Below are 23,877 nucleotides of genomic sequence, written 5' to 3' on the forward strand. Positions count from 1 at the left end.
TTTTAATTTACGTGTTTTTTATGAGAAAATACTGTAATGAACCATAAACTATAATTCAAATTAAAAATTAAATTCTCCGACCAAACGGAAATTAAAACTATGAGATTAAAACTATTTTTAATTTACGTGTTTTTTATGAGAAAATACTGTAGCGAACCATAAACTATAATTCAAATTAAAAATTAAATTCTCCGACCAAACGGACTCTTACTCTAATGGTCAAAGACACTTGCTCCACTAATGCAGGATGCACCGTAAAGTTAAAAAAGCGAACAAGTTGTCGTTTAAAAGAGCCGCAACGCGCGAATGATCATTGTAGATTTAAAACGTTACGTACGTAAGCAAATACGTTCTTTTCCTTTTAACGAATAATGCTACGTACCTACAACCATAATTCTAACTTTAAAATTTAAATACCAACCTACATTCCAACTTTCTAATAGTTTTAAATACCCACATGACCAATTCAGTCGGTGTCAAGAGATCAATATTATGTTTACGGCTATGGGATAAACGTAAATACCCACATGGATGTACATATTTTGAGACTCAAATGGCACATTAAAACACGAAGGCTCAAAAGTCTGAAAATTATCATTCATAACAAAGGTTTCCAAGAAGAGAGTAAAATACGACGTTATCCCAGTAAAACCATGCTCAAAACATACTTCGAATTCCTAGAATTATGATAACAAAACAAAACCAATGCCCTAACAGGGAACAGAAGCTCTTTGCCAGAATTGAAAATCTACTTGATCTTCTTCTTTGGCCTCAACTGCAATGCAAGAAATAAAACGCATGTAAACAAACAAAAAGGCTAAAATTTCTATAAAAAAAAGAAAAGAAAAATCAAAACTCAGTCTTCTAAAAGTATCAAACCTGGTTGCTGTGCCCACACTTCTTCTTTCTGCAGTTGACAGCACGAGGGTGCAGGCGGGCATAGCACCTATTGAACAATTATACCAAACATTGTGAGTTTCATCTTGATAACAATTGAGATGCTTGAGTGCAGATAAAACATGAGGTTGGTAACACGCAACAAGATTTCAAAAATTAGTGTTTTGATGAAATACTGGAGTGCCAATTAAAATCTCTCATTAGACACTAAAATAATTTCCCTTTATCGGTTTCCAAAGGAATGTTATTATGCTGTTGGTGTACTATCCTTTGAATCCGGAACCATCAGCTATCACCACCCTAGAATGACATTCCCTTTCAAACCTTTCAACCAATTGATACGACTGCATGCACGACTTTTGCTAAACTGAAGCAGTTTCTTGAAAATACACTTAAGGTATGAAACTTAACCTAAAACTACTACCAGCAACAACAAGTACCCCGATATCTAAAAAAGAAAACCAAAAGAACCATCCATGGCGTTCATTCATAGGTATGATAAACAAAAATTTTACCCAATACAAACAACTTTAGGTATATAATATATTTGAACACTAAACTATATAATACCAACGATTAACAATGAACTGTCTTCTGTAAATCATAAAACGATCATTTATTTGCAAACAAGCTATAAGATCTTTGGGCAAATTTCATGAACCAGTCAACTATGCATTCTAAACAAAGAAACAAACTGCTATCTAATCAATCTGGAAACAAATTCAGTGCCACAGATCCAATAACATGAAATTTCAGTGCCGCATACACACCCAAGATAAAAATAAATGGAACCTCAAGCAAACACAGCAGAATCGTAACGATATACCAGTGAGTCAAATAGCATCAGGCAACAATAGAAATCAAACACGAATTGGATATGAAAACCCAAAACTAAGGAACATACTTGCGGCAGATCATCTTGTCCTGGTTGTATTTCCTGGCCAACGCCATAAGAGATGGCTCAATAATTCCACCACGAAGCCTCAGAACCAAATGCAATGTCGACTCTGCAAAATGACATTAAATAAATTACAAAACCATAATCAAACAGAAAATTAACAAATAACAACAATAATAGACTATAAAACGATTTCCTTCGCTTCCACAACTTTCTCGCCATCCAAACAGGTCCGCAAAGAAAAAATAAATAAATACTAAAACACTAACCCTTCTGGATGTTGTAATCGGCAAGAGTACGGCCATCCTCGAGCTGCTTCCCGGCGAAGATCAGCCTCTGCTGGTCCGGAGGAATACCTAAACCAATTTTCAAATTCCGATAACAAAAATCACAGTGTTAATAATCGCAAACGCCTAGAAAGAAATTGAATCGATCGTGTAAAAAAACTTGATGCTTCGAAGGCTTACCTTCCTTGTCTTGAATCTTGGCCTTGACATTGTCGATTGTGTCGCTGGACTCTACTTCGAGGGTGATGGTCTTCCCGGTTAGGGTTTTCACAAAGATCTGCATCCTCGCCGGCTTTCTCTCTCTCTGTCTCTCTTTCCTGCTCTCTCGGCGTTGGGGTTTTTTCTTTGGGCGTCTGCGCTCGAGATGAGCTTATATATGATAGATTGGGGATTAAGCTAGGGTTTCCGCTGACGTGATATTCAGGTGTTTGGATGCTCGTTTTAAAATATTCTGATGTTGTATAAATTATAATGCACTGCCTGTTTTTCGGTTCTTAGTGCTTCCAAACATAATTAGTTAATTGCTTAGACCTTATTCATTTTACCGATTTGAATTTTAATTTTAGGTTTTTACAGTATAAAATTCTCAAAAAATATCACATCTAACTTTTTCTGCTACAGTGAAAAACTCTCAAAAAATGCCACGTCTTAGCTCAAATTAAAAACTCGAATTCGCGAAGTGAACAAGTCCTTAATAATTAATTGCCTCTAGAAAAACATAATGGTAAATTTATTTTCTTCTGTTTTTTTAAATAATATAATAAATTTTCTTCTTTTATTCAGGTCTCCCGCTTCGGTGAGTTTGATCTAAAATAATATCGACTTTCAGAGGTCGATCTCTAGTCTACATAGAGTTTACTACAGTCCATTTAAGAGAGTCAACTGTGAAGGGATAATTAAGAGAGCCCAAAGAAGTGCTTCAAATTGTGTATACTATCGGACCTTGGATCCTTATACTATGACACTAACGGATCCATCGATTTTAGTTTGTTGTATCAAGTTTTTTATATTGAGGTGTTTGTAAGTTAAAGCTTTGTTGTTAATGAAATGTTGTTTTGTATTAAAAAAAAGAGTGTGTGGCCTAAGACCACTTGGTCTAATGACACTGGGGTTTTGGAAGAGTGGGATTTGGGTGGATTATTGCGAGTTCAATTCCATCTTGTATAAAAAAATGTGTGTGACTTCCAAAAGAAAAACAAGAGTGTGCAAAGATATTGTTATTCGCAAAAATTGAAAAAACAACATTTTTACCAAAAATTTTATACTAATTATAATTAGTCGCATAGTCTCAAATAATTTACCCTTAAGAGGATTCAAACCTAAATTTGCATCGAATGACACCTTCAAAGTCGTAATGTTTACTATTTAAGCTGGCCTTTGTAGGACATATTTAGTTTATGGGTTCAAAATAGTGATTATTGATTCTATAATAGACAGTGATTCATAAAACAAGTTTATGAATCGGAGTTCCTACTAGTCTAAGTACTGAATCAATCCTTAAGAGAATTAGTTATCTACTTATTTCTCAAGAATGAATAGATTCTATCTTGTATAATAACATTCACGGCTACTCACTTCATAATGTCTCCAAAATACAATGAATAGGATTTAACCTCTCAGAATCCGTACCGAGTAAATCAAATGACAAAAATCCATAAATAGGACTATCGGCAGACTCAATTAGAATTTCTATACTTAACAAAAATTATCACAAATTCATATTGTGTCTGTGTTCCGATTTCATATAATCTCATTATACGTAATACGCTTATTCAATATTTTGTCATATTAACAGTGCAGATTACACCATTATATTTTAAATAAGAATGACATGTGTTAATAATGTTTTAATTAAATTCATTACAAATATCGTTTTGATTATTATCCTTAAATATTATCCTCTCGCATATAATGTTTATATAACAATATTTAAAGTCACATAAATAATTATGAAGTTTTTGGTAGTATTTTATAAATATTCAATAATATATGCACATAAAATAATGAATAAACTAATTTATTAAATAAATAATATATATATTATTAATTTCATGTTTTTAAGACATTTTTCTCAACAAAATCACCTTATGTCCACTTCCGTCTATAACCATAACAAAATTGCAAAAATGGCGTGCTATTATAAATTAAACTAAAGATATTAAATTTTAATTAAACTAAAGACATTATACACAGATGTAGATAGAAGAGATAATTTGACATATTTTTTATATATTAAAGGATATTTTAAACTGTTTTAAAAAATTAAGCAGCATTTTAAAACAAAATACATAGATTGAAGAGTATTTATGAAAATAATCTTTTGATAGTCTTATACTTATTTTTTAGTATAGTCCGACAAGAGAAATTTAATTTATGCTATATTAACAAAATAAAATAAATAGACATTATTTATTCATTTATTTTACTAATTTGAGTTTTTAATTCTAATTTTATTACACTTAAAAATTTTCATAAAAAATCATATATAATTTTTTATATAAAATTATATCTCAATTCGTATTAAAAATTTAAATTCGTGAATTAAACGAGGGCTATGAAATGAAGTGGTATTGAGTACCCATTTGAAACCTAAACGTGTCGTTAAGATAGCCGCCCCTCGTCGGTCGTAACGCCAAGTCACTAGGCCAAAGGCCCACCTTGGTGCCACCCAAACTGAAGGCCCTCGTCACCGGTCACTTCTGAAAGTCGACACCACACCAAACACTCGCCAACTAAACTCAAACTCGAATAAAAACCCAGCCTTGCGCCACAGCGCATGGCTTTCCTTTCACTCTCATTCCTCTTCTCCACTTCTCGTCTCCGATTCGTCTCCTCCGAATATTCGCCCACTCTCCACGCCACCCCATTATCTTCCTCACCATCACTACTACTCTCTCCTCCTTCGAGACCCATTCTCTCTCTCTTCACCGCATCGAGGAGAGAGAAACTCTGTTGCAGAGCGGTGTCGTCGTCGGCGTCGGCGGCGGCTCGGATGGCTGCGGAGAAGAAGGTTCAGGTGTTCGATACCAAGGATGATCTGGCGGCGGATTTGGCCAAGTACACCGCCGATCTCTCCGACAAGTTTACTAAAGAGAGAGGCGCTTTCACCGTTGTTTTGTCCGGCGGATCTCTCATCGATTACCTCAGGTGAATAATTAACTAATCCTCAATTTCCCTTCTCCTTACAGGACACGCTTTGATTTTGATTCTTTGATTCCGATTTCTGCGTTTTTCACTACTCTAGCTTTGTATATCCCTGATAATCTGGCTTGTTTAGCTTAGAATTTACGACTTTTTGACGAAGATGAAGGAAAATGAGATGTAAAGTTAATATTTTTTTTAATGGATTTTAGGACTCTTATGTTCTGTTTGGGTTTGGAAAGGAAGTGAGAGAAAGGCTGGTTTATAAACTGATATATAGTACACACCAAGTAGGAAAGATGTTTTTTTTTTTTTTTTGGTTGTCTAGGTTTGTCAAATTCAGTATTTTGGTCTTTGATTTTATTGTTCGATATTGATCGGCAAATAAAGCAGAAGTCGTTTCTTTGGGACAAGATTTGCTATTTGCTTTAGCGTGAAATTAAAATAATGCGAGGCCAAACCATATTGACTATGTATAAAGAAAATGTTTGTTATCCCCTTCTCAGGAAATTAGCGGAACCGCCGTATCTTGATTCCGTGGACTGGTCAAAGTGGCATGTCTTTTGGGTGGATGAGAGAGTTGTGCCAAAGGATCACGCAGACAGTAACTATAAACTCGCTTACGATGGTTTTCTTTCTAAGGTACCTTTGTTGGAAAATCTATGATTCCATATTGGTCTGGCTTTTATGTTCTTGAATTATGTTGTGGTCGCAAGTTTTCAAAATTGATGAAAGAAAGGAAAGGAGATAAGAAAAGGAATCATAGTAGGCATGAGATATAATATTACCCGAACATGTTCTGTGGAGTTGAATTTGTGACTAATATGGGCTAGTTTGAGTTGAGTGTTTTCACACTGCGATGAACTTATTTTGTTTTGCTTGAAGTAGAGTTAGCTTTCGTCGTCCATAAGATAGATTAAGGCCCCTTTCCTTCATCAGTTCAAATCACAACTCAAGTTTTTGCTACAATGTTGTCTCTCACAAAAATTCAAATTCAAATTCAACTTTTCGACTACAGTGTTTTTTCTCACGGGAATTCACTTTTTAACTGAAGTTCTTAAATCGAAAGAGCGAAACAAACGAAGCCCAAGTATTGTTGACAGTTGAATGATTGTTAATACCGATATCTTTGGCTTCATGATTCAAACCTTTTCTGAATTTCTTTAGTGAGATATATGGGTTATTCCTTGGCCCCTAGGAGGGTGAACGGCAATTCATGTGTAGTCGTTTGATAGAATATCTACTGAAAGCTGATCATGGTTCTCTGATGATGTTCGAATTAGTTATTTAGTATTTGCATAAAAAAGCATAACCACTTCTCTTCTTATTTAAACAAGTAAACCTTTATTTTTATTTGCTTAGGTACCAATCCTTCCTGGTAATGTTTATGCCATCAATGACGCACTGTCAGCTGAGGGCGCAGCTGACGATTATGAAACTGGATTGAAGCATTTGGTTAAGAATGGTGTGGTAGATTTCTCGGAAGCTAGTGGGTTTCCCAAGTTTGATCTCATGCTTCTGGGAATGGGCCCAGATGGACATGTAGCCTCCCTATTCCCAGGGCACCCTCTTGTCGAGGAAAAGGAGAAATGGGTTACTTTCATCAAGGACTCGCCAAAACCGCCCCCAGAGAGAATCACTTTCACATTTCCAGTAATAAACTCTTCTGCTTATATCGCACTTGTCGTGACTGGTACCGGTAAAGCAAGCGCTGTGCAAAAAGCTTTGGGAAGTAGTGAAGATTCTGGTACGCTGCCTGTGGAATTGGTTTCACCCGCAGGAGAGCTGAAGTGGTTTCTGGACAAGAATGCTGCCTCAAAGCTGTAGAGTGGGAGAACATCAATAATAATGCGAAAGAAGAATATATTAGCTTCCGTACTTATCTTGTGTGGTGTGGTTTGCAAATAGATCTTATATGTAGTTATGTCTTTGTAATCTTGATGGTAAGAACACACACAGTTAGCCTTTGACATCTTCCTGATTCTGGTGGTAACTTTTGAGGTCTTAAATAAATCTTTGAGGTCTTAAATAAATCATCACTTGACATGATATGCAGTTTTAGGTGGATTTCTCATTCTCTCGCCCCTTCTTTTTATCTGATTTGTCATCTGCATCTTTCCTCCGATGGACCGGTCTCTATGTGGGATGGCACTAGCCAGTAGATAAGTTGGGATGATTTCACAAACCTTTACTGGTTTTCGAATGAACTGGTTTTTATTCATAACCAACATGATCTGTTTTCCTCACTGCAACTTAATGGTAGCTATAAATTCGTCTGCTTAAAGCTTAAAAACAATTTCGACACAACATATCAACTTTATTTCTCTTGTCCCACCTCGTGATTAGTTAGCATTAGTATCAACCGGGACACTTTGCCGCTTAAGCACCATATTCAGGGGAAAAAGAAGTTGGAAAAGCAGTGCCCCACAGTGCCACTTGAGCAGCACATGACATAAACGTTGTAATGCCTCTCTTTCGGTCCATCATCCACTCGGCTGTTTGTCTTGCTCAATTAATTGATTTGGGTTTCCAAATAATAACTTGGACCATCCTTTAAGCAGTGGACCCTTAGCCCGAGAGGATGGTATTTTTGTTAATTCATATATACACATATATATATATATATATGTATATGTATATACATATAGTTGACCTCATTCTCAAGAATGGTTGAAGATAAATAGTTTCTGAAATTAGTAAAAGGTTCTTAAAAACATAGGGATACACCAAATGACGACAACTTCGTTGGTATGCTTAATGAAGCATAAAATAGAACAACAAGTGGATGACAAGTAACCAATTTTATCAACCGTGATGGTGTAGAGATCCCCTAGAAAAAGCGCTCTAACATTGAACCAGTCAATTTTGAGTAAGCAAAAGAAACAATAATGAATTGCATCACAAGGGAAGAACAAAGAAGGAAGGGCCTGAAAATTTTTTGGCGTGATGAAAAATGCCAAAACTAGTATTTTGTTAGGAGAGTGGGGGGGAATAATTACACTTGATTGCGTGCTTCTGAGCATGATTAAGGTCCAAGATGATTGTGTGGAAAAAACAGCAAAAGAAAAAAAAAAGAGTGATGATACAATGAGATATATACATGGTAATTGGTAAGCTAATTAGATATTCTGAGGAGGCATGAGTCATGAGATACATCCCTTCCCTTGGGGCGTGCTGTCACTGTCTTGTGGAGGACAGAGCTAGCTTTGGGGTCACATTTATGCCTTGGAATCTCTTTCATGATTGTGCCGGTTGATGAAAAGAGAGTTGGAGATGTAGGGCATGCCAACACATTGGCCCCACAGGGAATTATATCCTTTTGCAATTTATCATATAAAGTGCCTCAAAACCCACACAAAAAAAAAAAAAAAAAAAAAAAGAGAGAGAGAGAATTTTCTATAACTATTGCACTAATAGTGGTCTCTTTTATTTTATTTTATTTTATTTTTTCTAGCAATATCCGTGAAATTCAACTCTCGTTTTTTAGCTGCCTCCCTTTGTATGTTTAAAAAGATAAAGCACTCTTTTTATTTGCTCCCCCTCCCACTCTCCTAACAAACAAATCTTGGTATGTTGTTTTCTTTTTTTTCTTTTTTTTTCTTTTCTGAACAAGAATTTCATTGACGAAACAAAGAAAAAATATAGAAAGATAGACAAATAAAACAAGCCCCCGAAAAAATAAATTAAAAAAAAAAATCCTAAACACATCCCCATGTTAATAAAAGTTAAAACCTTTATTTTGTAGTATTTTAAAGCACAATGCCATGTTACCCTTTGACCTGCTTTATCGTTTTGTAATGCAAAAAGGAAAATCCAATGAAGTAACCACGCATTTGTCGAGAGCCTTCCTTTTTTTTTTTCTTTTCTTTTTTTTTTTTTCTGACTCTCCACTGGGTACATTTCACTTTTTTTTTTCTTTTTTTTTTTAATTTTTTCTTTTCTCAACAATCTTTTACCATGGCCAATAACTCTGCGCCTGACTTTGTTGACCTTTACTTGTGGATGTCGTTTTCTTTCTCAGAACCAAAGTAGTTGTTAGTTAACAAAAGAAAAAGTTAACGATGGCACCCCAATACAAGTACTCCCCAACGCGGATCAATCAAATGAACCCATAGGAAACAATTGGTTTAAGTGTCACACCAAAAATATGTTAATTTTTTTTATGATTAATTAATTAAGCATATCAAGATTGGATTAGTTACTTCCAAAAAAAAAAAAAAAAGGATTAGGCCGAGTTGGTTAGGCCTTGTCTAAATCGTTGCATCTTGACTAACTTTGACCCTCCTTTCATTTCTCATGAACTATTCTATCAAATATGCTAAGGATAATTGTACCTTAATAAATTAATCCCTTCAATTTATTGAAGAGATAATGCTTTTCTAAATTAAAAGTTGGAGTTTGTAAATTAATATTTCTAATAAGCAAAGATAATTAGTAAACCTGGATTAGGAGTTGGTGCACTTACCAACTCTAATTCAATGCCCCTAATCTTTTCATCGGCCCATGCCTATAATTGAGTTTGTTAGTTGCACAAAGAATGGGATATACTTGTGTTATCCATTTAATTATCCAAAGAGAAAAAGAATTCCTTTAGGAAAAAAAAAAAAGGAAAAGAAAAAAAAAGTAAAAAGAAACTGGAAATATTAAAAGCACGGTTGGTTGTGGTGTAAATAATATCCTTTATGGAGGAAGAAAAAAAAAGTAAAAAAGAAAAAAAAAAAGAAAAATCCGTGATATGTGGCTATATTGGGTGGGCCTACTGAGTGAACCAGGGATATTCCCTTGTGATAGATTCTTCCACTCTGTTTTAACACTCAACAAAATACCTAGTGAAGGATTTTTCTCTCTTTCTAATTTCATTATTTACTATTTAAATTATTTATGAATTCCCTGAAAATCAAAACCCAAAATTAGGGCTACCTAAATGGACAAGAGTACCCTCAAGGATTTCTACTTTCTTGTTCTACCTCAGTTCTCCTCTTACATCTGAATTAGTAATTCGAAATGTTTTGGAAGTTAAAAATGACATAGATATTGCCTCATTCATTTCGCAGATTCGAGTTTTCAATTCAAGTTGAGATGTGACATTTTCAGAGAGCTTTTCACTGTAGTAGAAAAAGTTAGATGTGATATTTTCTAAGAGTTTTTTACTATAAAAATCTAAAACTGAAAACTCAAATCAGCGAAACGAACGATGCCCTGATTTGTTTTATCAATTTCATGCATAAAATCCGTAGATTTGAAATTTTACACAAATGGAAAGTTATTCAATCCCAATCACACCCAAATAAAAACTTACCAAGACAAGAACACATTAAACTCAACGAGATGTCTAGAAGCTTCTCCAACACTCACATTTCTATCCCAAGTAAGATGTCTCCACATATATACATCCATAAATATGAAAGTAACTACACACGCCCCAATTATTAAATATAAATAAGAAAAAATCAACGAATTCGGAGAAACCATCTCGTCAATTATTTTCTATTTTATATTGAAGATGAAAATTCAATCCGTCAATTATGTGTTGCTCTTCAAAATATCAAAGAACGATTCCTTCAGGTAAGCATTTTTGTTTTCTTCTTCCCAGAGAAGAAAAAAAAAAGCATTTTTGTTTTCTTCTGCTTGAATTTTATTTCATGAAAATAAAAAATGAAAAAAATAAAATTTTTGAAGGGTGTTCTCAAATGGGTCATTTTGTCCACTCAAGTAAATAAAAGCATAAAAAATCTCTTCTTTGGGCGTGGTCTAGTTTGCAATTTTGAGATTTCTAGGGCAAGAAATATAAGATACTGTCGTTCTTTATAAGCTGTAGAGAGAGACAAAGAAAAAGACTCTCTCTCCTCTCTCTCTCTTTCTCTCTCTAAAGCAGTTGGCTCTTTAGACTTATTTTTTGGGTTTGCCTAGACTAGACGAAAATTCAGAAAGGCAGAAACCGGACAGACCAAAGACCACTGGAGGGGTATTCCGGTAATTCCAACCGCTTCCTCTCTCCATGTTCATCTCCGGCATCGACGACACCAACATCTCCGGCGGCGGTGGCGGGGGAGGTCTCTGGGTCAGGGTGGCGCCGCCTTCCAACGTCGCCGTCGCCGTCGCCGTCACGGCCTTGGCGGGCTTCGCGGTGGTCGTCGCTATGTTCTACACGGCCAGTAGGTAAAACGAAAATGAAAAACGAAAACTACGCAAGCCCTTCAAAAAGATAATCTTTGAGCTCGTCGGAACCCTAGAGCAGGAGCAAAACCTTCCAACCACCAATTCCGATTTTTTTGGTTTTTTTTTCCTTCCTTTTTTTGTTGTACTCATAGATGAAAGCTCTTCGACGAAGCCACACTTCGTCTTCAAATCCCTCTCCTTCTTCGTCGTCGTCGTCGTCATCGTCATCTTCATCGTCGTGGATTCATTTGCGTTCGGTTCTATTTGTTGTCACTTCTTCTTCTCCAGCTTATTGTTCCCACTCTGATCGGTGAGTCTCTCTCTCTCTTTTTTCTCTCTCCTCCTTGAATCAATTTTAACTGTGATTTCACTGATTTTTCTTTGTTTCAGTAGTTTGGACTCAGATCTCGATCTCAGAGTGAACTTAGTCTTACCTCCCCTACGAATTGCAGTTCAATCCACTTGTTTTACTGGGTTTTCCCCCATTCTGATTTTCGTTTTCGCTTTCATCAAATTCATTTCCTGTGGGTTCTTCCACTTCACTCACATCTTTCGGTCCTGCCTTTGACTTGCCATAGACGTAAATTTAGGTGGAAAAGTTGTTGATTTGTTAGATTTGAACGGTTTTTGGTAGTCATTTTGTCAAATTTAGAACAGATTTCTCTCCACTGGTATGGGAACAATGGGTGACTTGGACTGTTAGATGATTATATATCAAACTTCAGTCTTTTTTTATTTCCCTGAGTTTTTTTTTTTGTAGTTGTAGATTCATGATTTGTGTTGCAAATCTCTATATCTTCTCGAATTACGGGTTTAAGATATATTTTACTGGCCATTTGTCTCTTGGGCAAGCTTAGGAGGACTTAGAAGTTATAGCTAAAACAAACAATTGATAATCGTGGGTCTCTGATGATAAAAGAAAAACTTTGCTGAGTGGGAACTGAACCTGTATGGTGATTATTGAGTGCTTGGAACACCTAATTTGAACTTTAGAAGAGCGACCAAATTAACTCATAATTGTTCAGATTAAGTATATTTTGAATAAAACTATATCTGGATACGATTTTTGTTGTAACGGTGCGGTTTGCGCATGTTTGACTTGGATGCGTATCTTTCTTAATGTGAATTTGTCAAGAAAAGGAAATAATTTAAATGGGATAATGTACATGCTGCTCTTTCCAAAATATCTTTTGTATGAAATATTTAACTTATTGAGATTTGAAGGGAATCTGGCTTGTTTAATCTGGTTTCCATATATCGACACTCATCGGTTTAAGCTTTTTTCCTTAATGGTTGTTTTGCGATTGCTAGCTGATTGTTTAGCTATACATTCTATACCTCCGTGTTCTTCAAAATTTTCCATAACTTTTGGTGCTCTTTTGTTTCAGGGGACGTCTTAAATCATCGTGGTCGCGCAGGAAAAGAAAACATGCCCTTTTACCTCGGCAATGGAGAAGTTTGTTTACACCAGATGGGAAATTACGTGGTGGCGGAGTGAAGTTCTTGAAAAAAGTTCGCAGTGGAGTGAGTTACTGCCACAATGCAAATATACTTTCTTCTATAAAGATCTCAAACATTTTCACCTATATTCTGTGTTGAAATTTTAATTGCAGGGTGTTGATCCGAGTATTAGGGCTGAGGTTTGGCCATTCCTTCTTGGAGTGTAAGCATGCTAACCCTTTTCTATGAATACTATTTTCCTATATTCTTTTTTCTTCCCTCAGACAGTGATGCAGCGGAATGGATAGAACGGAATTTTACTGGCCTAACCTAGACGAAAGACGGGACATGAAATCCCAAATCTACCTAATAGAACCCCACCAGGGGAAAATCCCCAATTTGGGGAGAAAACAACTCTAGTATTCAATTCTCAAAAAATTTAAGTCTCCCTTTACATTAGGTAATATAGTTATGTATAGCTCACATAGAAAACAATAGTAAAATGACAACTAAGATAAACGGCATACTAATAACAAAACTAAGCTAAGCTAAAATAAATGACATACGAAAATATAAGAAAGGACTACTTATGCTTAAATCTCCCATATCAGAAAGACATCTAATCTGTTAATTGATTGTAGTAATGGGTGGTTTGTTTGATACCAAAATGTGGGGAGGATTTGAATACTCTTTTCTTCCATGCGGCATGAACAATGTGTAATTGGACTAGTGACAGTTTTAGCGTTTCATGTTCTATAGTTTGTTGGATATTCCTTTTTTTAAACATAACCAACAGATGTCGTCAAGGACACATTCAAGTTATTGATTTGCCCCTAGCTTGATTTTATTTTATTAATTTATTTTCCTTTTTCTCTTTCTGAATTTTTTGTTTTTCATTTCCTAGTGGTATCGTCATTCGTTTCTTCTCTTTTCCCTCATTTTCAGTCCTTTTTCGGCTGAAATTTATTAGTTTTGATGGTTTGAATTCTAGGTGCCTACGTTTAGTTAAGTCTTATCCTGTTCTTTCCCGTTCTTTCCCTTTCAAAATAAGATTATGAGACATCAGCATTGGCCACATACATTTGAATGACAAGAATTGAATTTGTTTGATACCCGTTTGTCTCATAATGTGCTTATCATTTTGTACATGCACTTAAATGTGAGTGCTTAGATGTGTATGTTGTCTTTTGAGAATGGCGAAGTAATACTTCTCTAAGTTGACTTTTTGATGTTATACTCTCTATGTTGTCTTTTGATACTCGTTTGTCTCATACTGTGATTATCATTTTGTGCATGCACTTAAATGTGGGTGCTTCTATGTGTATGTTGTCCTTTGAGAATGACGAAGCAATGCTTCTCTAAGTTGACTGTTTGATGTCTTAATCTTTACAGTTACGATTTAAACAGTTCCAAGGAAGAAAGAGATCTAATAAGAACTCAGAAAAGGTACTTATTTCAAGTTTATTCAGGAATCTTGGATTTATGTTTCCAACATGCAAGCTTTTTCCTCATGAAGTTTTTCTCTTAATATACTCGAAGGGTCTTTTCTAAACGCCATTTGTTTTGGCAATATGTGCAGAAAGGAATATGAGAAACTCCGCAGACAATGTCGTCGGCTTATAAAACGCACCAATGAGAGCTTTAAGTTGAATGAAATTGATGGAATCAGTTACGATGGAGACACCAGAGGTTTTATCCATGAGATGGATTCTCCCAGCTCCGAAGACGTGGTTAGTGCCCGAGAGTCTCTTTCTAGTGAGGAAAGGAGCCCAGACGTTGAATACTCAGGAGATCCATCCAGTACCTTGTTGGATGGTGATGATAGCTCGAGGAGAATCACTAATGCTGATTCCTCTACACTAAACACTGACTCATCTGACTCAGAGTCCTCTGAAGACGCTGAAGTGACTCAAACTTTTCCCTCATCTGAGAGTAGGGAAGATGTTGATCCTGGCATGACCCCCAAGGATGATTCTCCTTCCATAGAAGGCGGCCAATCAAAACTTCCCACAGTTGAAGATTTCACAACATGGCAGCGGATCATTCGCCTTGATGCAATACGTGCTAATTCAGAATGGATTCCTTATTCCCCAACGCAAGCTAGTGTATCAGAGGATAGTGCACGTTGCTCTGCTGAAGCTGTTGGCTTGAAGGATTATGATCACCTGGAGCCCTGCAGGATTGTCCATGCTGCTCGACTTGTTGCAATTCTTGAAGCATATGCGCTATATGACCCAGAAATTGGTTACTGCCAGGGAATGAGTGATCTACTTTCTCCTATAATTACTGTGATGACCGAGGATCATGAGGCGTTCTGGTGTTTCGTGGGTTTCATGAAGAAGGCCCGGCATAATTTCAGGCTCGATGAGGTTGGAATACGAAGGCAGCTGAATATTGTTTCTAAAATTATTAAAAGCAAGGACTCCCACCTTTACCGTCACTTGGAGAAACTCCAGGCAGAGGATTGCTTTTTTGTCTATAGGATGGTGGTGGTGCTGTTTAGGAGAGAATTGACATTTGAGCAGACATTATGCCTCTGGGAGGTGATGTGGGCTGATCAGGCAGCCATAAGGGCAGGAATTGGAAAATCTGCCTGGAGCAGGATACGGCAACGAGCCCCGCCAACAGAAGACTTGTTACTCTACGCGATTGCAGCTTCAGTGTTGCAGAAAAGGAAACTGATAATAGAGAAGTACAGCAGCATGGATGAGATCTTGAGGGAGTGCAATAGCATGTCTGGGCATCTCGATATGTGGAAGCTCCTAGATGATGCTCATGACTTGGTGGTGACCCTCCATGACAAGATAGAAACATCTTTCTCATAACTGCATATTTTTGTTGGCTAATTTCCAAACTTTGTTCTTTCTTGTGCTCTGCTGGTTCTACGCGGGGATTTCGTTATCGAGGGGGCCTGAGTATAAGCACTCTCCAAAGGCGTGGCCGGGACAGATTTCAGCAGTGGCGGCAAACATTGAGGGGAGGTAAAATGTCCAAATGTGTTTTGGATTTTTTATTCCACTGCTTTTCTTCTTGTATACACGATCTCCCTTGAACAAACACTGAATTGCCGCGGGCAGTAGAGGTTCGTTTTACCAACTAGCCTACCCATTTGGGATGGAGAAAAGCCATCAATTACTTGGCTTTATATTTATCCCTAGATTCTTGTTTCCTACTTTATCAGTGAAAAAAAGTCCTAGAGAATTGAATATATTCAGGACGCGGAATGAATGAATGGATGGATGGATTAATTCAAATTTCAAGATCATCTGACATTTTCTCTGGTTTCATGATTTATTTTTTTTTTGCCTCAAAGTGAGCTGTCAATTTTTTACAACCCATCTTAATAGATTGAATCACAGACACTTATGGCCCTTTTGGGACATGAGGTTAAATCAAGTTCATGATTATGACTTTTAAAATTTAAAAGCTTAGTTTATTTGTATCTAAACTCAAAAAAAAAAATTAAATTCAAGTTATAATTTTATTTAAGTTTATATTCTTTTGTAAAATTTGAGTTTAAATTTGAGTTTTAATTTGAGTTTTAACTTGAGTTTGGAGTTAAAATCTGAGTTTAAGTTTCTCTTTCAACTCGAATTTTTAAACTCAAATTTAAGTTATTGAATAATATTTTTTTTATTCTTAAAAACATCATAATTTTTTTATTTTAATTCCGATTAAAATGATTTTTTTATGTGTTAACTATAAAGAGACAAATAAATCACCATCTATATATCTTATTAAAATTTTTTATCACCATTGAGTTTTTATTAAAATACTATCTAAATATAAATTTAAGTTTTGACCTATGTAAATACAAACTCAAATATATTTTCAATTCAAATCATAACTCAAAATGTGCACATCTAAACACAAATTCAAATTAATCACCATTCAAATCTTATGTAAACACATTTTAACTCAAATTAAGGGCCCGTTTAGTTCGCTGATTCGAGTTTTTAATTCGAGTTAAGATGTGACGTTATGTGAGAGCTTATCATCTTCTCATCCAAGTCAGCCACCATTGTAAATGAGATCAAGCCTTACAATATTAATAGTTTGTTATTGTTAAAATGTATTCAGGAGTAGATTTTGTATAAAATCATTTTGGTATTTTGTGTTACAGTATTACACAAAAATATATTTTTAGTATCTTGTATTTTTGTTAATATTAAATAAGTGTTTTTAAGTTTTTAAAAATCATTTTTTTTACCTTAAGGACATTTTTTAGTACATAAGATATCTAAGGTCCGTTTAATTCGTTGATTCAAAATTTTAATTTAAGTTGATATGTGACTTTATATGAGAGCTTTTTATTATAGTAAAAAAATTAATTGTGACTGTTTTTTAGAGTTTTTTACTATAACAAAATTTAAATTTTAAATTCAAATCGGTGAAATGAATGATGTCCTAAACTACACTTTTATTAAAATAATTAAAATTTAATTTTAAAAAATGTTTTAAAAATAGAATAAGTTTTATTTCTTTTAAAGAAAGAGATTTTTTAGTATGCGGTGAACTTAACTTTAACATATTTTTATATAAATTTAATGGATAAAAAATTTAATTAAAAATATATTGACGTATGGATAATGTCAAAAAAAGAAAAAGGAACACAATTTTTGTTTCCTGAGAAAAGCTCCCTTCGCCTTCCCCTTCCGCCATTCTCCATGGTTGCGGACTAAACCTCATCGTTGTCTCTCATCTCCTTGAGGTTTATACTTTGGATTTTGAACTTCACAGAATTACATTGTCACTATTTCCACTAGATTATCCTTTTCTTGTCAACCCACATGGATTTCTTATTACCAATCTTTAAAAACTAAGGCTTCGGTCCTCCTTTCCGTCGTTCCCAAGTAATCAGAAGGATTCGTGGTCGCCATTTTCTTTAGCCTCTGAAATGAAAAAATCCGATTACAAAACCCTGGAACTATCGTGAACTTTCTCCCGATTTGGCCCTGAAATGAGTGTTTGGGGGAGGGGATGAACGGGGACGGCAAGCAGGGGCCATGGTTGGCAAGCCAGATTTTCTCTCTCTCTCTTCTTTTTTTTTTTTTTTTTGAAGGATCTTTAGGTTAGTTTAAATGCTTAAAAAATATTTATCTTAAAAAAATATTTTTACCCCTCAAAAATTGTTTTTTAAAACATATTTTTTATAATTAAATTTTAACTAATTTAATAGATAAGTCATATGGACTTTTTATGTCTCAAAAAACGATTTTAGGATACTAAAAAACTATTTTTAAAACTTAAAAATATCTTCTAATATTATAAAAAATACAGAATATTAATAGGATGTTTTACTATAATATAAGATACTAAAATAATTTTATCACTAATATTTAAGTAATTTGAGTGGCTAAATGCCCGGGAAAAAACTAGCCATTAAAAATTAGTTTGAACTATTAAATCACATCACAATTATATTAAATTAAAAGGAAATGTGGGGGTTGAAATGAAAATTTAACAATTCATATAATCATATTTGCTTTGCTCTACTTTATATTGAATTATTACAAATAAATTGCCCCATTCGATTTTACCGTGAATAAACTGGTGCAAATACTTGCCCTGCCGGTGGTTTATTAGGTTTTTTTCCCCCCCTTTTTCAGTTGACTTGAATTTAAATAGTAAAAAATAAAGATTTTTTTTTTCATGACTTTTGGGTGATTGTAAAAGCTGAAAAGGTAACGAAAGCCTTTTGGGATTCGAAGAATTATTGGAAAATAAAGGATGTGACCTCGTTCATTTCACTTATTTAAGTTTTTAGTTTTAAATTTTTACAGTAAAAAGTTCTTAAAAAATGTCATATTTAATTTTTTTTATTACAGTAAAAAATTTTAAAAAATATCACATCTCAACTCAAATTAAAAATTCAATCTGTAAAGTAAATGAGATCATAATTTTTTTTGTCATGCTTTTTAGGACAAGAAAATACAACCAAACTTTGCCGTCCACAAATAATTTCGTGGCTTATAACGGGACGGCATCTGAAATTACAGAACGTGTATGGGAGTTGGTACAATCATAAACTTCCACTGCTCCATCAAAACAATAACACGTCTTTTATTTTATTATTATTTTTTTTTTACCACTTTGGAAAAGAGCTCAAAAAAGTTAATTATAGTCTCTTTATAAGCAAAGTAGATATATAATCATATAAATGAGTTGTGTGTGTAAAAATGCGTGGACATTTAATTCATGAATTTAAATTGAGATTTTTTATGAGAAAAAATATTATAATAAAATTATAATTTAAATCATGACATGAATTTAACAATTAAACAACCCAAGATTTGAAACTGCTGCAATAAATTGCGCCAAATTAAGAAAAGACTATGAGAGGGAACAATGGAACAGAGCGTACTTCTGCTTATCAGTCCATAAAATTTGAGCAGTCACAATCAGCACCATAAAACAAGGACAAAAAAGCACAAAAACTAACAGACTCTGAGGGACTCCCCACAATGAGAGGGTCAAATAAGCACAAATAGAAAGTAACAACAAAGAAATTGCCAGACTTAAAAAGACTAGCCCTTTTGTAGACAGTTTTTGGACTAATCATCTTTCTTGGTAAAGTGCCGGACAGCAAAGGCTAAACCCAAGATTAGGAGGGGAACTAAGAACTGCAAAATCTTGATGACGAATTCGGGCGTCTTATCGGGGTTATACGGAGCTTGCTGCGGCGGAATGTAAGTCCGCTTTAGAGGAACTGTTGACGAATCGATCTCGCCAATGTAGTACTTCTTCATCATATCTCTGGCCGAGTCACTGTGACCCACATCTTCAAAGTCATTAGTTGCATCTTTCCCTGCAAAACATTCCCAAACAAGATCAACCCCAAATTGGGTCTTCATCCAAGGTTCTTAATAATGTTCTTGAAAGCCATACAAGCAAAGCAATATGAATGAGGTACCGGTAGCGGAAAGCAGCACTTCGTCACCTCCGGGATGATCATCCATAAACGTAGTTACATCATACACCTGAATAATAGAAATTAGCCTTTTAAAATTGCACCAAAACTCGATACCAAAAATATTCAATTTGAGATAAAAGAGTGAGAGAACATAAGGCATTTGCTTGAAACATAAAAGAGAAAAGTTTATATAAAATCGCAGAGCTCAATTTTGATTAAATTCTATTTGTTCAAGCGATACAAATCCAAGTGAAACCCAGTGCCAAAAAGATTCAATTTGACATGAAGTAAAGAGAACACGAGGCCTCAAAACATAAAAGGAAAAGTTGAGATAAAATCTAAAAGGTAGAGTTTTATTTTATTTTTTAAAATTCTATTGCGAGCAAATCATTTTTCCTCCAAATTAAAAGAAAATTCAATCAACCTTTCATAGTTTTAATATGGGACGAGTGCCTTGGTTTATTAGAAATTTTCAGTTTTTTAGGTTTTAATACGAGACGAGTGCCTTTGGTATTTTCAGTTTTTTTATTCTAGATTTTTAATTAGTATCAGCAGTTTCTTCAATCTAAAAAGAGAGTTTGCCCAACTCTTATAAATTGGAAAAAAAAGAGCTAAAAATTTTGAATGCGTTTGGAATTAATTTTAAAATAATTTTATTTTCAATAAAAAATAAAAATAAAATTGTTTTAAAAATTATTCTGAAAACGATTTTAAAATTACGTTTGGTTAATTTTTTATAAAATTATTTTGAATATGATAAAAGAATTAAATCGTGTTTAATTATAATTATTAATTAATATATTAGAATATTATTAATAAAAACAGTAAAAATAATTTTTAAGTTTTCTAAATTTCTTAAAAAAATTATTTTTACTGTTTTTATTTTCATTTTTGTTTTCAAAACATTTTCTAAACAAATGCTGTTTCATTTTTAATTTCATTTTTTCCTCCTTAAAAAACGTTTTAGAAACGAAACCAAACGCACCCTGTGTATTTTCACTTTTTCTCAGCAATCAAAACGAAACATAAACAATCAATCTAGAAATTGAATCTCACAAACACACACACACACACACACACATACCTTCCAAAAAAAAGTAATTGAGAAAGAAATTGAATCTCAAAAAACAAAAAACAAAATCCTCTTCCAAGAAAACAAAATCGAGAAAGATCTAACCTTTCCAGAGATAATAAGCCAACAATCCTTGGTCTTGTTGTGCTTCGCCACTTCTTCAAAAACGTGAACCTTTGAATCTGAAGCCATTTTTTCACTGAAAACACACAAACAAGTTGAATATATCAATCACAAATCTCCGAACAAAAAAAAAAAAAAAACAGTTATTAGAAGACCTATGAAATTCGAAACAGAAAATCCCTCAAAAAATCATGTAAAACGAATAAGGGATTTGCAATTGAGATCAGAAAGAAGAGTTATTTACCTTCGATACGAACTAGAGAAGAGAAGAAGGCTTCGTACGATGAACGGCTCTCTTGTCAAACCCTGTCACTGTCTTCTCTTGAGTGGCGATTATATATATAAATGTTATGTTTTTCTTGGATCTTGCCTTATTGCAAAAATACCCTTTTGAGGAAATCACTGCCTGCTTCTGAGCGAAAGAAACGTGTTTTCTTGAGGGTACTTTTGTCTCAAAACTTTATTTTGCTATAAGGAAACGTTTGGTTCATGAATTAGAATAATGATATTAGAATTATTTTTGATTTATGTGTATTTTTTATGAAATAAAATACTATAACGAATCATGAATCATGATTCAAATCAGGGTACGAATCTCCTTACCAAACGTCACATAAGTTTGCGTTTCCACGTTCCATTCCACCTAACACTTTTAAAAAAAAAAAAAAAACACGTAAGAGAGTAAGATGACTCAAATAGAGAGGAAAAAAAAAGGAGATTTTTTGGTACGTTTTGATAGATTAGATTTTTTTTAATTGTTATATTTATATATTTTTTAATTTTTATGTGGTTTTATATATATTTAATAGGCATAAAATCTACTTATCGATATGTTAACGTATCGGAGAAAATCTATAAAAAAAAAATAAAAAAAAAAGTAAAAAACGCTTTTTGTAAATTTAAGAAAAGAAAAACGTTTACTAAAAAGGAGTCTTTCTGTGGAACTGATAGGGAGGCTCTATTGGTATAGTCAATTTGTGACTGTTCTGATCTGATCAATTACATTAGATAAAATGTATATAAAATAGATAGTTTTGTACAAATTTAATAGTTAAAAACTAAGTAATTCATTTTTCAGGACTTGCTATATAAATCTCATTTATAAGAAAACGTTCACTAAAATAAAGTTAGATGGTGCTTTACTGCTTTTGTGGTTCGTGCGGCTGAAGCTAAAGCCCCTATTTTAAGTTTGGTTTGAATTAGGGATGTAAGACTAAAATCTCCCCGAAATAGTGCCTGACGCATTGATAAAAGTTCAAGCTTTGAACATGAAATTGTTTAATATATATATTCAAAACTCAAATCATAATTCTACTATAATATTTTTCTCTCATAAATAATTTGAATTAAAAAAATTTTCACTAATAGTTCTTTCACAAATAGTTTAAATCAAAACTTAAATCATGACCTAATAATTTTGGTGGTAATGCGTTTGGTGCTTGGTTTGTATGTAGCTTATTATATTTTTTTTTCCCTTTTTTCCTAAAAGTGAAGTCAATCACGTGTTTTGGGAAGCAAATAATGTAGCTATCTTTTGACTTTTTTTGCTGTTAATATAAAGAAAAATCTACGGTAGGCGGTTGTATTTTTTCCTTATCGGCCGGGTGATAATTAAGTCTTGATCTGGTGGTTGTGGCGAGTGGGCACATAAAAAGAAAAATAAGCCTGCATATATGGTAAAACAGCCTAAACAATGGAGGAAAAAAAAGGGGAAAAAAAAGAAAAACCAATCTCGAGCTCCGTCTTCTCCTCCGGTGCCGTTGCCCCGACCATACTCCGGCTCCTAGCATGACGGCGACGACAGCAGCATGCATGAGCGCGATTTGGCAGAGACATCGACGGCGGCGACAACCGGAGGCATGAGCTCTGTTGGTTGGGATGGGAGGTTTGGGCGGCGATGCGGCGAAGGCGGAGTTGATTGGTGGGAGCCTAATGGATTGCTACACCTGCGTTGGCGGAAAAGCGGCAGATCGTGGCGACAAAGGAAAAACGACTCCATGTTTAGCCGGGGAGTGGCAACAATTGGAGCCCAGCTTCGTTGCGAGCTCAGTCAGAAACAAAGAATAATAATAATTATTATTATTATTTTTGAAAAGTCTCTTAATATAGGTGAACTCATGTGCAATGTGGTCTACAATAGTTCCGGTGCACATATTCAATGTTAAGTTTTGATTTGATGGTAGAAATTCATCCCCAATCGTAAAATTCTCCTTAATTAGAAAAATCTATCACTTATAGAAACTGTTATTGTACTTGAAACTTATATAGAACTGTTATTGTACTTGAAACTTATATAGAAACTGTTATTGTACTTTGAAACTTTATATGGTAATAGCTCCTGACTCTAAAAAAATAAATAAATAAATAAAGGAAAAGAAGACGGAGAGAATGTATTACGCGATCTTCTTAAGATCGTGCCGTTTTCAAAAGTTAATGTGGTTTTATCAAATACTTTTATCGTTTTTGAAGATGATGTCGTGTTCAACCATCAATGTAATCGTCGTTTTATTGCAATTTTGCCATGTGCAACAGTATATGTCGTTTTACACTATGTTGACTATTTCTTGAAATGTTGTAAAGGCAGAATATATAACGTTCTTAGAACTTATCGTCATTTTCTCTATATGCCGTCGTTCGTAGAAATAAATCTCGTTCAGGAATGATATATCTTTGTCGGTTTCATTTATTTCGGATTACAAAATATCTTCTCTCTTTTTTTTTTTAAGGAAAAATTGTATTTCATTAAAATACTAATAAAGTACAATGGTAATCCATCAAAAAGTATAAATACACGCCTGTACCTCGAAATTGGAAAAATACTTCGGCACACTAACAACAAGCGGACTGAAAGTTCGATTAGAGAAAAATCCTTTCTTCAATATAAGCTGTCGAGCACTGGAGGAGCAGATCATCAAAACCCACAGAAAAAGAGAATCTATACGGCATA

General features: G+C 34.3%; 4 protein-coding genes across 6 annotated transcripts; 2 read left to right on the top strand and 2 right to left on the bottom strand.

Annotated features, from left to right (window-relative positions):
* Positions 1-571: 571 nt before the first annotated feature.
* Positions 572-2,437, bottom strand: LOC21385253 (ubiquitin-60S ribosomal protein L40). The gene is made up of 5 exons (XM_010092589.2): positions 2,263-2,437; positions 2,065-2,151; positions 1,802-1,904; positions 880-946; positions 572-775 (listed from the first exon to the last, which is right to left on the bottom strand). Exons 1-5 carry the CDS (start codon positions 2,363-2,365, stop codon positions 749-751), a joined length of 387 nt encoding a protein of 128 aa, XP_010090891.1. The 5' UTR covers positions 2,366-2,437; the 3' UTR covers positions 572-748.
* A 2,286-nt stretch (positions 2,438-4,723) lies between these two features.
* Positions 4,724-7,272, top strand: LOC21385254 (probable 6-phosphogluconolactonase 4, chloroplastic). The gene is made up of 3 exons (XM_010092590.2): positions 4,724-5,229; positions 5,730-5,865; positions 6,586-7,272. The coding sequence occupies exons 1-3, from the start codon at positions 4,859-4,861 to the stop codon at positions 7,048-7,050; spliced, it is 972 nt and encodes a 323-aa protein (XP_010090892.1). The 5' UTR covers positions 4,724-4,858; the 3' UTR covers positions 7,051-7,272.
* A 3,761-nt stretch (positions 7,273-11,033) lies between these two features.
* LOC21385256 (GTPase-activating protein GYP7) lies at positions 11,034-16,079 on the top strand. Of its 2 annotated transcripts, XM_010092592.2 has the most exons (6): positions 11,034-11,382; positions 11,540-11,692; positions 12,771-12,906; positions 12,996-13,045; positions 14,215-14,268; positions 14,402-16,079. In XM_010092592.2, the coding sequence occupies exons 1-6, from the start codon at positions 11,222-11,224 to the stop codon at positions 15,645-15,647; spliced, it is 1,800 nt and encodes a 599-aa protein (XP_010090894.2). In that variant the 5' UTR covers positions 11,034-11,221; the 3' UTR covers positions 15,648-16,079. The 2 variants fall into 2 exon arrangements, with proteins under 2 accessions (XP_010090894.2, XP_024017776.1); XM_024162008.1 differs by lacking the exon at positions 11,540-11,692 and having other exon boundaries at positions 11,035-11,382.
* A 3,035-nt stretch (positions 16,080-19,114) lies between these two features.
* LOC21385257 (cytochrome b5) lies at positions 19,115-21,252 on the bottom strand. Of its 2 annotated transcripts, XM_010092593.2 has the most exons (5): positions 21,175-21,252; positions 20,913-21,006; positions 19,736-19,802; positions 19,330-19,630; positions 19,115-19,290 (listed from the first exon to the last, which is right to left on the bottom strand). In XM_010092593.2, the coding sequence occupies exons 2-4, from the start codon at positions 20,997-20,999 to the stop codon at positions 19,377-19,379; spliced, it is 408 nt and encodes a 135-aa protein (XP_010090895.1). In that variant the 5' UTR covers positions 21,000-21,006; positions 21,175-21,252; the 3' UTR covers positions 19,115-19,290; positions 19,330-19,376. The 2 variants fall into 2 exon arrangements, with proteins under 2 accessions (XP_010090895.1, XP_024017777.1); XM_024162009.1 differs by having other exon boundaries at positions 19,115-19,630.
* Between the last annotated feature and the right edge of the window lie 2,625 nt (positions 21,253-23,877).

Source organism: Morus notabilis, unplaced genomic scaffold, assembly GCF_000414095.1.
Source record: "Morus notabilis unplaced genomic scaffold, ASM41409v2 Scaffold1218, whole genome shotgun sequence".
NCBI classification, from domain to species: Eukaryota; Viridiplantae; Streptophyta; class Magnoliopsida; order Rosales; family Moraceae; genus Morus; species Morus notabilis.

Coding starts and splice junctions, on each gene's coding strand:
- LOC21385253 (XM_010092589.2), bottom strand. CDS start 2,365: ATGCAGATCTTTGTGAAAACCCTAACCGGGAAGACCATCACCCTCGAA. Junction 1,905..2,064: donor CGATTACAACATCCAGAAGG/GTTAGTGTTTTA, acceptor GTCATTTTGCAG/AGTCGACATTGCATTTGGTT. Junction 947..1,801: donor GACAAGATGATCTGCCGCAA/GTATGTTCCTTA, acceptor ATTGTTCAATAG/GTGCTATGCCCGCCTGCACC.
- LOC21385254 (XM_010092590.2), top strand. CDS start 4,859: ATGGCTTTCCTTTCACTCTCATTCCTCTTCTCCACTTCTCGTCTCCGA. Junction 5,230..5,729: donor TCTCTCATCGATTACCTCAG/GTGAATAATTAA, acceptor TCCCCTTCTCAG/GAAATTAGCGGAACCGCCGT. Junction 5,866..6,585: donor ACGATGGTTTTCTTTCTAAG/GTACCTTTGTTG, acceptor TTATTTGCTTAG/GTACCAATCCTTCCTGGTAA.
- LOC21385256 (XM_010092592.2), top strand. CDS start 11,222: ATGTTCATCTCCGGCATCGACGACACCAACATCTCCGGCGGCGGTGGC. Junction 12,907..12,995: donor TGAAAAAAGTTCGCAGTGGA/GTGAGTTACTGC, acceptor TTTTAATTGCAG/GGTGTTGATCCGAGTATTAG. Junction 14,269..14,401: donor CTAATAAGAACTCAGAAAAG/GTACTTATTTCA, acceptor CAATATGTGCAG/AAAGGAATATGAGAAACTCC.
- LOC21385257 (XM_010092593.2), bottom strand. CDS start 20,999: ATGGCTTCAGATTCAAAGGTTCACGTTTTTGAAGAAGTGGCGAAGCAC. Junction 19,803..20,912: donor GGCTTATTATCTCTGGAAAG/GTTAGATCTTTC, acceptor TCTATTATTCAG/GTGTATGATGTAACTACGTT. Junction 19,631..19,735: donor AGTGCTGCTTTCCGCTACCG/GTACCTCATTCA, acceptor AATGTTTTGCAG/GGAAAGATGCAACTAATGAC.